Below are 16,041 nucleotides of genomic sequence, written 5' to 3' on the forward strand. Positions count from 1 at the left end.
TTGCTATTTAAAAAATATTGAGGGAAAAAAAAGACATTTTAATATTTTTGAAACATTTTAACAACATAAATCTGTGTGGAGGTCCCTGGCACCACATGTTTTCAGATGGGGGTCTGCAACTGTGGGCAAATATGTTAATCTGGGGTCCTTGATATGAAAAGATTTGGGAACCACTGGTTTGAAAAATATTAGAAAGTAAGCCCAATAAGCAACTATACTATTTGTTTTAGAGACACAAATTGCTTATTATAAGCATACATGGCAACCCAGGTACATTCAGAGCCCAGAGGCCAGAACGCCATCTACTGACACTTTAATGCAAGGACAACAGGAAACCAAATGATGTTTTTCAGGCCAGCTCCGCCTCTTTCAGGATATGAACAGGAAGCCGGGGGCGGGGCCAGGAATAACGTGAATAGAATCGGGTCAAAATTCTAATTTTCATGATTTTTCAAAAATAGCAGATCTACAAGCACCGCGCTGCGAGCTTGTATATCTGCTATTTTTCAATAGTTAAAACATAAAATAATAATACACAATAATGTGTAGTTGTGTACCCGTTCTGAATGAATTAACAGCGTCCGCTAAATGCCTGAAATTGTAAATCCATGTCTTCCAGGAGAGAAGATGGGCCTGTCCATCAACGTCCTGCTCACCCTCACTGTGTTCCTGCTGCTGCTGGCCGACAAGGTCCCCGAGACGTCGCTGGCGGTCCCCATCATCGTCAACTACATCATGTTCACCATGATCCTGGTCACCTTCTCTGTCATCCTCAGCGTGGTGGTGCTCAACCTGCACCACCGCTCCCCCAACACGCACATGATGCCCATGTGGGTGCGCAAGGTGAGGTGCCCTCCGCCAGCTGTCTGTCCCTCTCTAATGTGACGTCCTGCTGTGTGTGTGTGTGTGTGTGTGTGTGTGTGTGTGTGTACCGTACCACGTGTTACTATTCCCACGAGGGCCAGCTGTCCCCACAGGTGTAGTAAGAACGTGTGAGTCAAGAAAGAGAAATGTTGTTTTTTGTGGTTAAAGATTTTTGCAGTTGCAGAGAGATTTATTTTGGGATTGGATTTAGGATTTAGGATTAGGTTAGGTCTAGAGTTTGGGGTTGGAGGTAAATGGTGCATTTATATAGCGCTTTTTATCCAAGGTGCTTTACATAGATTGTGCATTACATTCACCCATTCACTCACACATTCATACACCGACGGCGACGGCAGAGGAAACAGCATGCAAGGCACCAATCTGCTCACCGGGAGCAATAGGGGTTCAGAGTCTTGCTCAAGGACATTAACTCTGGGGGAGCCCGGATTCGAACTGGGAACCCTTCGGGAGCCCTTCGTGCTCTGATGACGGTTTCTCTACCCCTGAGATTCCCCCCCCCCCCATGCCACTTTGCAAGCTAATAGATCTTCTCTTTTCAGTGCACAACACCTGTGTGCAACGACTGTACAATTCTTCCATTAGGGTTCAGTTCAAAGAATAATTGCTTAAAAGGTTAACGTCCTCACGAGCATTTTCACGATGTGCACGTGTAATCGTGTATGGGCAGCATGTGTATCATGGAGAATGAACATCTGTGAATGTTGTAACAAAGTGTTTCCAGTGAAATTAACATGATCATCATATTCTGTAGGACTGTGCTGTGGCAGTAGTAGTGCCAGTGAAGAACACCCTCTGGTGTAATGTTGTAGAATTGATAGTTCAGGGCAGCATGTGTGCTGTTTGAAGCCAGTCAGGATCTCCTCACAGAATGAATGGTAGCAATGAACCGCTTGAACCCCAGCATGCATACTCTCTATACTGTATATCTATACGCTATATATTAGCCCAAACTAGCAGATCTACAAGCTCACAACATCATCTCATGTCCGTTTTACTAAGAATAGAGGGTTTAAGTGGTTGAAAGAAAAGGACAGAGCATTGAGATCATCTATATCCCATACTCCAGTTCTATAGCATTCATAATGTTAACAAATGTGTATTTCAGACAGAAAACTATTTCATGTGAACATTTTTAAACACAAGTGGGGAGCTTATTCATAATTATGAATGAATACATTGATCAAACTAGAAATACTGCATCGTGGTTGTATTCCTCCGTCAACTATATGATGTTTACATACTGTTATGTGTCTGTCCAGACTCATAGTATAGTGAATGAAGACGTTCTAGACTCATCTAGTATAGTGAATGAAGACTTTACAGACTCATCTAGTAAAGTGAATGAAGACTTTGAAGGAATGAACATGTTTTGTGATGGCACAGTGCCCTTGACCACCTACTGATAATCTGTTCATCCTCGAGTCCAAGTGGACATGTGTGCCAAATGTCATGACATTCACTAAAGGCACTCCTGGGATATAACATTCACAAGGTTCGAGGTATGTACCAAATGTCATGAGATATCGTTCTACACGAGGACACAGTGACATTAACCTTCTAATCAGATCACAATGTCGGAACGGACAGACGGATAGACTGTCACATGGACGGACATACACACGGACATTCCGGAAACTTCATGCCGCCATCAGCCGAGGCTTTTGCCACCGTAGGCATAATAACCATCTGATGAATCGATTACGTAAAATAATTGACGTTAGCTCTAGCAATAGTGTGCCACTGTGTGTGTGTGTGTGTGTGCGTGTCTATGTGAGATCATGAGCACTATAATACTTCAAAGGCTTGTGGTCATCTTTGTAATCATTCGGTTTTGGAACTTTGCTGTCATGGCTTAAACCCTGTGGGGCTTAAACTCCAACCAACTCATGTACAGTCAGAACGGCCCAATGGAAGCCTCAGTCCCTCGCTAGCGATATGGGCTCATCCCTGCGGTCAACCCACCCACCCACCCAGCCATGTTGCATATCGGAAACGTCCCGCCGCCGCCAGCGAAAGAACGAACAAAAGCCTCCCCTCCCCTTTTTCTGCTGTCAGGAGATTTTCCGCAGCTATAGCGAAGATAAAGGCAATCTCTGTGACAGCTGCCGGCTTCATTTTCCTCAGCTGTAGGGACTCAAAGCGTGGCCCGCATGACGTCAGAGCCATCCGGACTGGCAGCACCCACCCAACCAAAAACCCCCTGCAGCGGCTAAATCTGCCGCTCAGCATTTCGTTCGCCGCCTGCGTGGAAACCTCATAATGTCCGAAAACCTCTCTTTTTCAGGAAACAGAACGAAAGAACCCGTGTTCCAATTGATCCAACATAGATATTACCTTATTAATTTAGACCTGCAAAAAGTCTTCTAGATCCTAACAGTTTTCTGGAAAACCTATGTTTTTTGGTGAGTGGTTCTCAAACTTTTTCATGTCAAGGACCCCCTAGAATGTATTTGACCACAGACCCCCATCTGAATATATTTAGAATAGAAAGAAGGATTTCCGTTATAAATGTCTGCTTTAAAAAATATATACATTCAAAGATTTGCACACATTTTCAAGATTTTTCAAAAATATCAGATCTAGTGCCGCTGCGGGCTTGTACTGTATATCAGCACATTTTTAAGTGGTGACACAGATATGCGTACCCGGTCTAAATGGGTTAATGAAATGAATTAATACCTTTCATTGGTTCAACGTTTATTATGAAACCCACAGACAGAAGTAACCACCTTCACTCTAAGAATTGTACAAAATGAGTGAACATAGCAGATCTCACAGCAGAGCTCTCAAACATGAAAAGTTGAAACGCAGAGATACGAGTTTCTGCCCGACAGCGACGACATCCTTCTCAGCAGGGGGCCGACGGTGATGCCAGGGAAGCCAGGAGGGGTGTGTGCGTGTGTGTGTGTGTTTGTGTGTGTGTGTGTGTGTGTGTGTGTGTGTGTGTGTGTGTGTGTGTGTGTGTGTGTGTGTGTGTGTGTGTGTGTGTGTGTGGGGGGGTCCTGGTTTGAGTAATGAGGTGGGGGAGGGGGCTTCAGGCTTAGTGATTTCTCCACCACCCTCCACAATGTCATGTTATATCATTAACCTCCATCAATGGCTCTGGCCCTTTACATTATTTAAAGACAATTATAAGACTGGTCACCAGCTACCAACCCACCCCCTCCCCCTCTCCATGCACTCTAAGTACATTTACTCATGTGCAGTACTATTGCTTTACTTGAGTATTATTTTTGGATACTTTCTACTCTTCTCTGGCAAATATTGTACTCCACTACAATGATTTGACAACTTTAGATTACTATCACAAAACATACATTAACCACTCATTTATACTTATTTATTGTCTCCACCAGCCGAAGGCTTGGGGGAGAGTATGTTTTCCCCTCCGTCCGTCCGTGTGTCCGTCCGTCCGTCCGTGTGTCCGTGCGTGCGTCCTCGCAGTTTGTGTGCAGCTAATCTCAGTCACCGTTGGCCCGGTCGCTGCCAAAGTGAGCACACACATTCCCGGGATGCCAATCTAGAACCTCTGCCCTAAATTTTTCAAATGGGCATTTTCTAGCGCCACCTAGTGGCCGATGTTCGCAAGACACATTTCTGTGCACTACTCTTACAGATTTTGTCCAAAAATCCTACAAATCGGTAGGCAGTATCTCGACAGTCATGTGATCGACACGGATCTGTCCGATTTTGCATATTCCATCCTGATTGGCTAAGATTGGCTTCCAAAGTTTGTAGGATTGAGCCGTTTGGAACAAAATGCCTCAAATCCCAAACGCAAAGTGCAATTATCATGAAATCGCGCACACACGTTCCCACTAGGCCGAGGAAGAAATGCCACTTAATTTTTTTAAATCAGCCTCATGGTGGCGCTATAACAGGCCGATTTGTGGTTTTACCTATAACTCCACCGATCAGTTTCAAACTTTGTAAGCGCACTCCCTAGAGGCTAAGGATAAACCTTTGCCCTGCATTTTTCAGCCTTTTATAGCGCCACCTTTGGGCCGACTTATGTAAAACACATTTTTGGATATTACTCCTTGAGATTTTATCCAAAAATCACGCAAATCGGTACACAGTATCTCTATAGTCATGTGATCAAGTCCGATCCGTCTGATATTTCATATTCCATCCTGATTGGCTAATATTAGCTTCCAAAGTTTGCAGGATTGCTCCGTTTTTGAACAAAATGCTTCAAATCATCAACGCAGCTTGCGATTACTGTGAAATTTGCCACAGAAATTCCCACAAGGTCAAGGAACAAATGCTACCTTTTTTCACATTGGCCTGTTATAGCGCCACCAGCAGGTAGACTTTAGAAAAACACATTTTTGGAACACAATGCTTCAAATCATGCATGCAGTGTCCGATTTCCATGAAAGATCTATGGTGAAGAACATATGCCACCCTTTTTACATTGGCCTATTATACAGTAGCACCACCAGGACACACGGCCTGGTGGAGACCTGTGCTCGGAAGAGCACTGCTTCTAGTTATTAATGAATTTATTTATTTTATGGACATAATTATGAGGTTTCCACCCGACAGGGACGACATTAACAGTAACCACTTTAACCATTATTTTGTATACTTTGGCTATTCAAAAATCTAATACAAGCTTGTAGATCTGCTATTTTTGAAAAATCTTGAATTTCCTTTGGAAATATATATGTATTTTTAAAGCAAACATTTTTAACTCAAATCTTTGCTTCTGGGGGGTCCCTGGAACAAAATATTTTGAGATTGGGGGTCTGTGGTCAAATGCATATAAATCTAGGGGTCCTTTGAGCACCACAGATAAAGAAACATAAGTTTTTCCGAAAACCATTTAGAAGACATTTTTAGATATGTTTCAGGTCATAATGGGTTAAGTGGAAATGCTCAGTGTTCTGGCTCCAGGCGTACACGTGTTATCTTACATGAGATCAGTCTACTGCCTGCCATGGGTTTCATCTCCACTCTATTAGTACTGATCATCACGCACACGGAATGTGACCGCTGGAAATAAGCGAATCAAATATTCCCATTGATCTCCCTTGCCTAACGTGCGGCGGTGAAATGCAGACTGTGAACAGATTTAAAGATGCATTTATGGTTCATGTATCATTGAATGACCCCATGTTAATAACCGTTGACAGGTGTCTCTGTGTTTTTCTCCCTCCCTGCATGCGTTTGAATGCATATTTCACTTTCAACTTTCAGTTATGTCATTAGTGTCAAAGATTTACGAAACTGTCAAGTCAAATAGTCAATCTACAAGCTCACAACCCATCGCATCGTGACTCATTCATTGTGAGCTTGAAGATGGCTATTTTCATGCAACACTGTTATGTAATGAAGTATAGGGCATAGGTGGTTGGTTATGGATAAAGTACCTGATCGTGTACCGTAACTGTGGCTGTAATAACTTAAAGAAGAAGAAGGACAACCTTTTAAAATCCCATTTGAGATTTATTTTCAACGTTAGCCAGCTGATGGCTGCTCAGAGGCTCAGCACGGGCTGTTTGGGGTCAAGTGTTTTGCTCAGGGACACATTATTACACAGGGCGGGTAGGGAGGTGAACCGGCGACCTCCCGTTGACCAGACGGCCTCTCCAGCCACTAAGCTCCAGCCGCCCAGGTGCAGCCGGCCTCATTGTGAAACCAGGTCTCTGTAGCTGGAGTGAATCTCCTCCGGGCTTCCACCATGTCCTATTTTCACACTCCAGTGGTTCTCAAACTTTTTAATTTCAAGGACCCCCACTTTTGGTGTGCCAGGTTTGGTGTGCAATAATGGGTCACGGACCACCATAGCTCTTGAGAGCTTACAAATAGAACTACATGGACCTAGCCTAGTTCCAGACCCTGAATCGCTAGCCACACCCCTTTACATTTTTTGTTTTGGCGATTCAGGTCTAGCATCGCTCTCATTGAAGAGTGCCTGCCTCGGTTGAAAATCCGATCGGCGAATCAGCGTCGTGAATCAGCGTCTTGTGATCAGCGTGGGTGGGGGTTTCCCAGAACTCATGTGTGTTTCCAAGTACACCAGCGCCGCCGCCGTACCGTACCGCGCATCGCGTCGCGATAAAATGCGGTAAATTGCGGTAAAATGCGATCGTATCGATCTCGCTATGAAACACCAGTAGCAGGCATGTTATGTTGTGTTTGATTACTAGTTCGTAGTGCTCCTATTCTGACTGTTTCTTTGGTTAGCAAGTAGCACTAGCAAGCAACAGGCTAGCCACTAGCCAGCCACACTGAACCAATCGCTGAAGACTGCCTTTTTTTTTGGCAACGCCCATCCCTGCAATCGCCTTCGGTGGAACTGAGTTCAGACTGAATAATGGAGTGAAACGAAATGTCAATTCAGGCTGAGTGTCAGGCTAACATGGACCCGCCATGAGAGTCCATTTGGTTGGATTTATTACTCATTCAGAGTTACAAGACCTCTGTCTATCAATGCTTTAGTTGGGGGGAGTTATTGGTGAGCTCATATAGGTGGGAACATGCGTCTAGGACAGTCAGGTTGAGGTCATAGTAGTCTCACGTAGCCAGACAACTATTCCACAATCTCCGAAAGAAAATCCTCTCAGCCAATCCTCTTTTTCAAGGACACTCAGTTTGATATGGATTAGGCCATGGATCTACACTGTAAAATCTGTTTATTTAACTCTGATGGTATACTCTGTACAGATTGAACCCAAAGGGTCCTGTAAAGATTTGGTTCAGTGGTGCATTGGTGATTCAATGTTTGGGGGGTCGCTTATCTAGAGACGTCCTGCTAACGTCGCTCAACACCTACTATACAGGTCTACTGATATGCATATAGGCTTGTTCCTTGTTAAAACACCCATAGGTGACACTAAAGCGTTGACGAGGTGTGGTTTCGGATCAATGCATGTCCGTTTGCGTGAGAGGCGAGACTCCTGCTCAGAAAAGATATGGGGCGGCGGGGGTGCGCGACCCAAGACTAATTCAACACTGGTTAGGTTCCATCTGTACACCCTCAAGAGATACAGACATGTAAGGGTCCATTTGGACCCCTGGTGGTCCCTAGATCCGATGTTTAGAGAAACGGTACCTTACAGTGTGTGTATATGGTGGGTAATGGATGATGCTTGAAAGACACCGTTTCTGATTCTGAAACAAACTTCTCTCTTGTTAAAACTTTATGGACACTTTTACACAGCGAACTAAAATGTTGAAGTATGTCGTCAATTTCTGATATAGACCGATTCTACAAACTAGCCCTTACCCGTTCAAAGATATGAGCTCCAAAATGATGTGCAGTGTGTGGGTTATGGGATGTGCACTGTGCATACAGTATATGAGGGATGGAAAGTAACTTTAACTGGTGCTTGCATGATAATATGTAGGAGCATCAATGTAAGAAATACCCGTTTCGTTTAATGGCTACCCCCCCCCCCCCCGCCCGCCCACCCGCCTGCGCACACACCCGCCTGTCTGCACACACACACACACACACACACACACACACACACACACACACACACACACACACACACACACACACACACACACAGCTGGTTAAACATGTTGCCTCATGCTAGATGCAGAATAGATTAGCCTCAAGCTAGATGCAGAATTAGGGTTGCCAACTCCCAGAGACTCAAATAAGGGACACCTTCTGGCCGCCCGCCGAAGGTGGGTGGCCGGAAAAAAAAATGTATTTTGAGGGGGGTCAACAGACTCAACACGCCTGAAATGCATAGAAAACTGCATTTTGGCACAGTCACAGACACTCAGAGAGTTATACCTACAGTATAACACACAATACATTACAAACACAACAGGTCTTACATCTGCATCAGGCTACATCTGCATCAGGTTACACTTACTGTAACATTGCATACATATCATAATCATAAGGAAATTAAATGCTTCAACCATACACCAGATATAGCCTATAACAAACCCATGGCTTGCCATGTAGATCTACATTTTACTAAGATACACTTCAACTGAGGCATATGGCCTACTGTACATAGTCTAACACTGGTCCCCAAACACTGGGTCCCATTTGTGAGTCACAGAATTATTTTTATGGGTCCTTTAATTTTTTGTTTCCTACATTTTGTTTTCATGATTTAGTAATTTTATGAATAACTCAAATGAAAATCTAAGACATTCCATAAATTGGAAAACACATATATAAGAAGTAGTGAAAATAGCCGATCTACAAGCTCACAACAGCTGTGCATAGTGATGTGTTGTGAGCTTGTAGATCTGCTATTTTCACTAGTTTGGGTAAATGTTTCATTTCTCTTTTTGGTCTTGGGCTAAAATGTTTTGGAACCACTGGTCAACAATATACTGCTACAGAGAAAGGGGGAACAAGTAATCTGCTTGGAGCTCTTCAACATCCAGATTCTCAAGAACCCATAGTATTATAGCATTTTGCCACATACAGAGTACAGAGTATGGTACAGACACACAGACACACACAGCTCACCTGCTGCAGATGAGACTCATTCTTCTCAGTTTAGTTTTGTGTCGCCCGCGCTGGCTCGCATTCAACAACGCACAGCAGCAGAGTTCATGTTACACAAGGACTGGCGCAGCAGGCACGTACGTGACGAGGCACCCCCAGGGTCCTAGAGCCCTTCACATACAGCACACACACACAAAGGCAGGCAGACGATGCCTGGCGCACGCACAGAAAAATATATATGTGCATAGTCCCTTTACCGGGACAAGCGACGTCCCTTACGGGACGCGCCTCTTTCAGTCAGAATACGGGGCGTCCCGGCCAATACGGGACGGTTGGCAACCCTATGCAGAATAGATAGTAGATACACCATAAAAATGCTATATACAGCATACGATTTGTGAAAGTGACAAACGGGCTTCACAGTTATGTTAGGTGTGTTCATATGCTAATTGTGATGCGATTTCAGATCAATTGCTCCAGCCACTGAGGAGAAACGCTGTGACAGACAGACAGACAGACAGACAGACAGACAGACAGACAGACATTCGCAAAATTATAGTATAGATGTCTTCTAAATCCTAATAGTTTTCTGAACAGACTTATGTTGCTTCAATATATCAGTGGTTCTAAAACTTTGTCATGTCAAGGACCCCCAAAATGATGTGTTTGGCCGCGGACCCCCATCTCAAAATATTTTGTTCCAGGGACCCCCAGAAGCAAAGATATGAGTTAAGCCCTAAGCTGGATGCAGAATATCTGTTCTGCATCTAGCTTACGGCCTCAGACCCGTTGGCAAAACGAGCACGCTCCCCCAACACCGCTCAAGTGCCCTTGAGCAAGGGTACAGAACCGCCAAACTGCTCCAGTGGAGCTGCTCAGTAGAGCTGCTCAGTAGAGCTGCTCACTGTGCTCAGTGGCCAGCAGTACAAGACTGTGGTTGTACTGGGCAGCTCCCAGGTTTCTGAAAAAGAGTACTTCTGCTCAACCTCAAAAATCAAACCTCGGTTCGAAGTGGAGTGGTGAATCTGAGCAGCTATACCATGTGTGTGCATGCGTGCGTGCGTGCGTGCGTGCGTGTTGAGTGTGCCTGGCCTGCTAAACAGCACCCCTCCTTTAACATGTGTGTTGTGTGTGGCCACTAGAGGTATTGCCAGGCTACAGACATAGCCAGCCAGCCAGCCACATAGCCAGCCAGCCACATAGCCAGCCACCCACAGACATACCTGTCTATTGGGAGTGCTTTCACCACTCCAAAAAGTTTGAGAACCCTTGCTCTAAAGAACCGTACAGGGAGTGAACAGCTGATTTGTGTGACGCCTTAAACCATCACAAAGAACTGATGAACCAGTATAGGGTGTGCCAAATGTAGTTCTAAGAGCGGCCATTTCTTGGGTAAACACAGCCTTACACAGGTGTTCTGATTAGACTATAGCATTAGTTCTATGCAATCAAACAATTGAAACACCTGTGTTTTGACCCAAGAAATGGTACACAATGACGTAGCCGCTGGCACACACTATATTGTGAACATGTATACCCTCAGTTTACAAAGAGATTTAAGGAGAAGAGATCATTTTACATACTTTTTGAGCTTTGAGTAAATGGCTTTTAGTAGTTGGGGGAAACTTTTAGTAGATCATCATGGATCATGGTAAATAAAAATGTAAATAACATGAATCACTGTAGTGGTTCATATAGCTGAATGGTTTTCACAACGGGACATGGTATATACTGTATCTGCTTTTAGTTTAATTAAATGTAATGCCTCTTCAAAGCCCCTTTTCAGGACGTATTGGCCATAATAAATATACCAGGTAGGTGTTTTTATTTCCATAGTTAAAATCTCATGTGTATTTCATTTCAGGGTTTCATGAGTGCATGCACACGTGTGCATGTGCATATCGTTTTACTGTGTGTGACACTAATGATTTCACACTATGGGGGGTGGTGCATTCAGGACGACCCATAGTATTCTCACATACACACGTCTCGGATGTGTGCGTTCAGCATTGTTTCAACCTTGAGTCCCTGGTGGTGTCATTGAATGCATTCTATGCATTCTGAGTTCAAGCTTATAGCACACACGTAAGGTCAAAATTCAAGACAAGCCTGAATTATATTCTGTATACAACACAAACGTATACAGTGTAAGTTAGAAATGAAGGGTTAGAAACAAATCAAATCATAATAATCAATCAAATCATAATAACAAATCATATGTCAACTAAATCTACAGTTTGTAGATCTGCTATTTTCAGACCGCAACACCCGAGCGCCTACAAACACTGGATCTCTTCTCACTACAAATATGTCACTATACTGTATTTAGTCTTAGTTTTAATCATCATAGATTCGTCATTGGTACAGAAGGCTTTTTAAAATAGCTCGTCACCTCTCGTCGTTGGTAGTAAATTAGTTAAAATGTTTCGACAAGCTTGTAGATTGTCTGGGGAAGTATGGGGCCTAAAGCTCAAGGACACCTCGGTAGAAGTTTGGCTTGTTGTTGATGAGATGTATTGCTCCGTTGTGCTGTTAATTAAAAATGAATAATCCCCTCCAAAAAACGTGTCTCCTCATTGACCTACATCGTGTATGGTGAAACAGTTTTCAAAGTCACTGTCTTTTAGCAATGAGGAGATTATTTTTGGATTATTAATTTCCAATCAACGGCACGACAAAGCAATATATCTCGCGAACTCGACTAGTTACACCATGACAAGGTAACGGCACAACCCAAGCCTCTACCAAAGTGTCCTTGTACTTCAAGCAGTGGTACTGTATTTTGACCTTATTGGAGTATTTCCAATTTCAGTACTTTTACTTCTACTCCACTACATCTCAGAGGAAAATATTGTAATTTTTACTCCACTACAAATAGAATTATTAGATAAGGTTTTCTATTATTATTACAAAACATACATTAACCACTTCAGCCCTATACATTGTGTCCCGTTGAAAATAGACGAGCTACAAGCTCACAATCCGTTGTAGATCTGCTATTTTCAAAAGATGTGTATAGATTTTGTAAATTTGAAAACGCCTGCATAATTAGATAATGACTACTTCCATTGAAATGCATTGGCAGAATCCACTCATGGGTAGAACATTAGTGCGCTGTGACTGTGCCCTAATACTGTATGTAGTTTGTTCTCCCACACAGTGCATTCGTCTGTGTGAACAGTGGGAGGAATCCTTGTACGGTCCATTCTGTGTCCACTGCTGTCCAGTCTCCTGCAGAACAGAGCCACAGAGAGCACAGCTCTTTGAACAGCTGCTCTATTTGCATCTTATTGAATTTGCCAGGCCTACACTGTGTGTACCAGGGTGCAGTGGTAGTGAAAACATGGTCAGGACTTCAGAACTACCAGCCCGTTCTCACCCCCTCTGCTTCAACCCCCCGACGCGTTCCCAACTCGCTTTGAGCTTCACCCGTGCGACGCGTTGGGACGCTTACAGCGTCTTCTGTCAGACACGAACGGAGAGTCTTTGTGCGCATGCGCCGACACGTGTTTACTGGAATATTTTCCAGTCACGGGGAATCGAACCCGGGTCTCAGTTTTAGCAGTCATCAAGCTCTACCGACTGAGCTAAGGAGACGGCTGGGGAATTCCTGCTTTTATCTTTGAAAACTTGGATAATAATGGAACGTAGTCCCTTCTTTGAGCCGCATTCAGACGTGGAAGCAGACCCCTGGTCAAAATGTACTATTCTGTCCATAACGGCACATAATTCGGTAATGCCGCTGAGTCGGCTCATGTGCCGTTCGCACCGATCGCCGCGGCGACTCGTCCGCTACCGATCCCTCGGTGGCGGCTCCCGGGGCTCATCAGCGCCTGAGACGGCGCGGCTCCGTCGTTTATAGTGGCGTGAACGGTAACGTCGGGTGGCTGGTAAACCGTTCATAGTGGTATCGAATCTCGCTTCGGGAACAACTTTTTTTTAGTTTCTTCTTAGACCACTGGCCATACCCAATGCGTCCAACACTTGAAACAGTAGGCATACCCAAAGCGTCCCCTCGTCCGACGCAGTACAGCGAATCAGTTGTCTGACGCTTTGGAGATGAGAATATGTTGCAGCTACACTGTGTGTACGAGGGTGCAGCGTTAATAGTGAAACATGCTCAGGACCAAAGTCAAACTCAGTCCAACACAAATAGAGGACAGAGCTGGAGGGGAGTTGTTTGCAGTGGTGGAAATAGTACCTGTAATGTAGTGCCTATTACGGTAGTGTAAGTTTCTTATTCTGCTTATAGTTACTATTGTGCAGAAACCTTGTATCTCCATAGTTCAGCTCTTTAAGGTTTTTGTTTGGTTTACGAATGCCTCACTCTGTCATGCTACATTATAACACAAAAGTAGCAAAAATTGCCGATCTGCAAACTCAGAACGCGTTGAAAGTTTTTGATCTTCGATTTTTGGTATATTAATTTTAAGTTTTTCTGTGGGGTTTATAAATTATAAATATAACCAATGAAACATATAAACAAGACCTACAGTATAGGATCCATCGGAACAGGTTCTTTTTTCCATTTTCTGAAAAGTAACCATTTTGGACATACAAGGTTTTCATCTTACTTTCCACCGTACTTTAGTTGGCTTTAATTTCATGAAAGTTTTTATTTTACATTATTATCTGAGACTTTGAAGGCTTTTAAACTAAATGCATAGATTGGGCTCATCTGCAGTGTGCTTGAATTTACCCTAAGGGCTTCCCTTTCATCTATCAAAAGTAATTATTTTACATTAAGCGGATTTAAGCATCGAAAGTAAAAGTACATTACCTTAATCCAAAACTGCCCCTTATGAGCTTCATAAAGATTTACTGTGCATTCTTTTTATGGCACAGTATTACAGAAATAATAAATAAATCCAGTTTTTGTTTTAAGTTTGATGGTTATTTTTGAATGCTGAAAGCGCATTCATTCAACCATGAGAGAAAAGGAAGACATTTGAGACGAGAAGAATCTCCTTTCACTCCAGTGAATTCAAACATATCCCATATCGCAAATCCTTGCTCTTGTGTATTTTATTTTCTTCCTGTAAATGAATGCCCCGGCCTACTTGATCATACTACCGCATTGCACAAAATCAAAAGTTTCGAGTATGAAATTCTTTAGAAAAATGTTTGATCCTTTTATTATTTCTGATCTTTTTTCATATGTATTTTGAAATTAGGGCTGTCACGATATGACATTTTACATGACGATTAATTGTCACTCAAATAATTGCGATTAACGATTTAATTGTGTTTTTAATTGTCGTTGACAATTACATTTCTGTTTGGCTTGTAGGCTTTGAAGTTGCACATGGCAGATATGACACATAACCTAAATATACAAAGAAATTACTGTCATACAACTTTCTACTTAAAAAAATAACATTGATAGTGGAAATAGCCGATCTACAAGCTCACAACGCGTCGCGATGCGACGCGTTGTGAGCTTGTAGATCTGCTATTTCCACTATTTCTGAAAATGATTGTTAATGAATGAACAATTTTCAACATTCACGATTATGACGATTATGACAAAATATTTGCGATTATGTCAAATAATTGCGATTAGACGATTATGTAATAATTGTGACAGCCCTATTTGAAATAATAATTAACACAATTTTAGGGAGCGGGAAAAGGATATTTTACTCTAGTGTAAGATGTACTAATTGTCCTGTTCTCCTCCTCCTCCTCCTCAGATCTTCATCCACACGCTGCCCCGCTACCTGGGCATGCTGAGGCCCAAGGTGGAGACGCCGCTGTCCCTGGAGACCATGTCCCACCGCCACAACCGCGACAACATCATGGCCATCACCCGCGCCGCCGGGGACGAGTACTTCATCCGCAAGCCCATGAACAACTTCATCTTCCCCAAGGCCAACAGGTGAGACCATGTAGGGTCAACTTCATCTCCCCCAAGGCCAACAGGTGAGGCCACCTAGGGTCATACATCTGGACCGCTGTTCCCCAACCGGTGGGGGGTCTTGTATGTTTGGAGGTTGTCCAAAGTGTGTGAGAGAGAGAGAGAGAGAGAGAGAGAGAGAGAGAGAGAGAGAGCAGGGGGGTCTCTGATTATGTCTGATATAAGAAAAGGGGGCTGCAAGGAAAAAAGGTTGGGAACCACTTCATATTGTTGCTGAAACCTCATTATGTCCAAAACTGTTAGTTTTTTTTTTTATTCAAAAACGGCAAAAGTAACAGATCTACAAGCTTGTAGAACTGCATGCACATGCAAGTGAGTGGCAAATCGAGTTGCAAAGTGAGTGTGTCATTTAACGTTGTTAATGCAATCAGATAGGACCTTTCTGTTTGGATGAATGGGCTGTCAAGGCCAGAAAGTCGTTTTTGCCACTCAGTATGCGTTTCCGCATAACTTCCGGGTATGATGATGATGTCACGCGCATACCTTCTATAGATTATTTTGTGTGACGCTGTAGTATGATCAAGTAGGGCGTTAAATATACAGGTGGGAAAAAAACATTAAAATATGTAGATTTCTGCCCGACAACAATGATATGAAAGAGTGTGTGTTTAGCATGGAACCGAAGGGTGCGTTTGGAAATGCGCACTCAACGCACTGGTGTGCCATGTTGTTGTTCTTTTATTCGGTGCGCTTGGTGCGTTGTCGTTCGGAAATCCAGTGCGCGTCGCACCGGTGTGCTGAGTGCACGCACTGAACAACCCTACTCAGAAGATGGCGCTTAGCGGTGTGGTGCGTCAGTGCGGTGTTT

The 16,041-nt window shown here is 43.5% G+C and overlaps 1 protein-coding gene across 1 annotated transcript in view; it reads left to right on the forward strand.

The window, feature by feature from the left end:
- Nucleotides 1-16,041, forward strand: part of chrnb1 (cholinergic receptor, nicotinic, beta 1 (muscle)) — a gene marked incomplete at its 3' end in the record, with an annotated part of 61,748 nt that overhangs the window by 33,419 nt on the left and 12,288 nt on the right. The window contains exons 8-9 of the mRNA XM_080741398.1: nt 620-843; nt 15,010-15,194. Coding sequence (XP_080597524.1) covers nt 620-843; nt 15,010-15,194 — 409 coding nt within the window. The remainder of the gene's footprint in view (nt 1-619; nt 844-15,009; nt 15,195-16,041) is intronic.

Source organism: Nannobrachium achirus (assembly GCF_963921795.1).
Source record: "Nannobrachium achirus genome assembly, chromosome: 14".
NCBI classification, from domain to species: Eukaryota; Metazoa; Chordata; class Actinopteri; order Myctophiformes; family Myctophidae; genus Nannobrachium; species Nannobrachium achirus.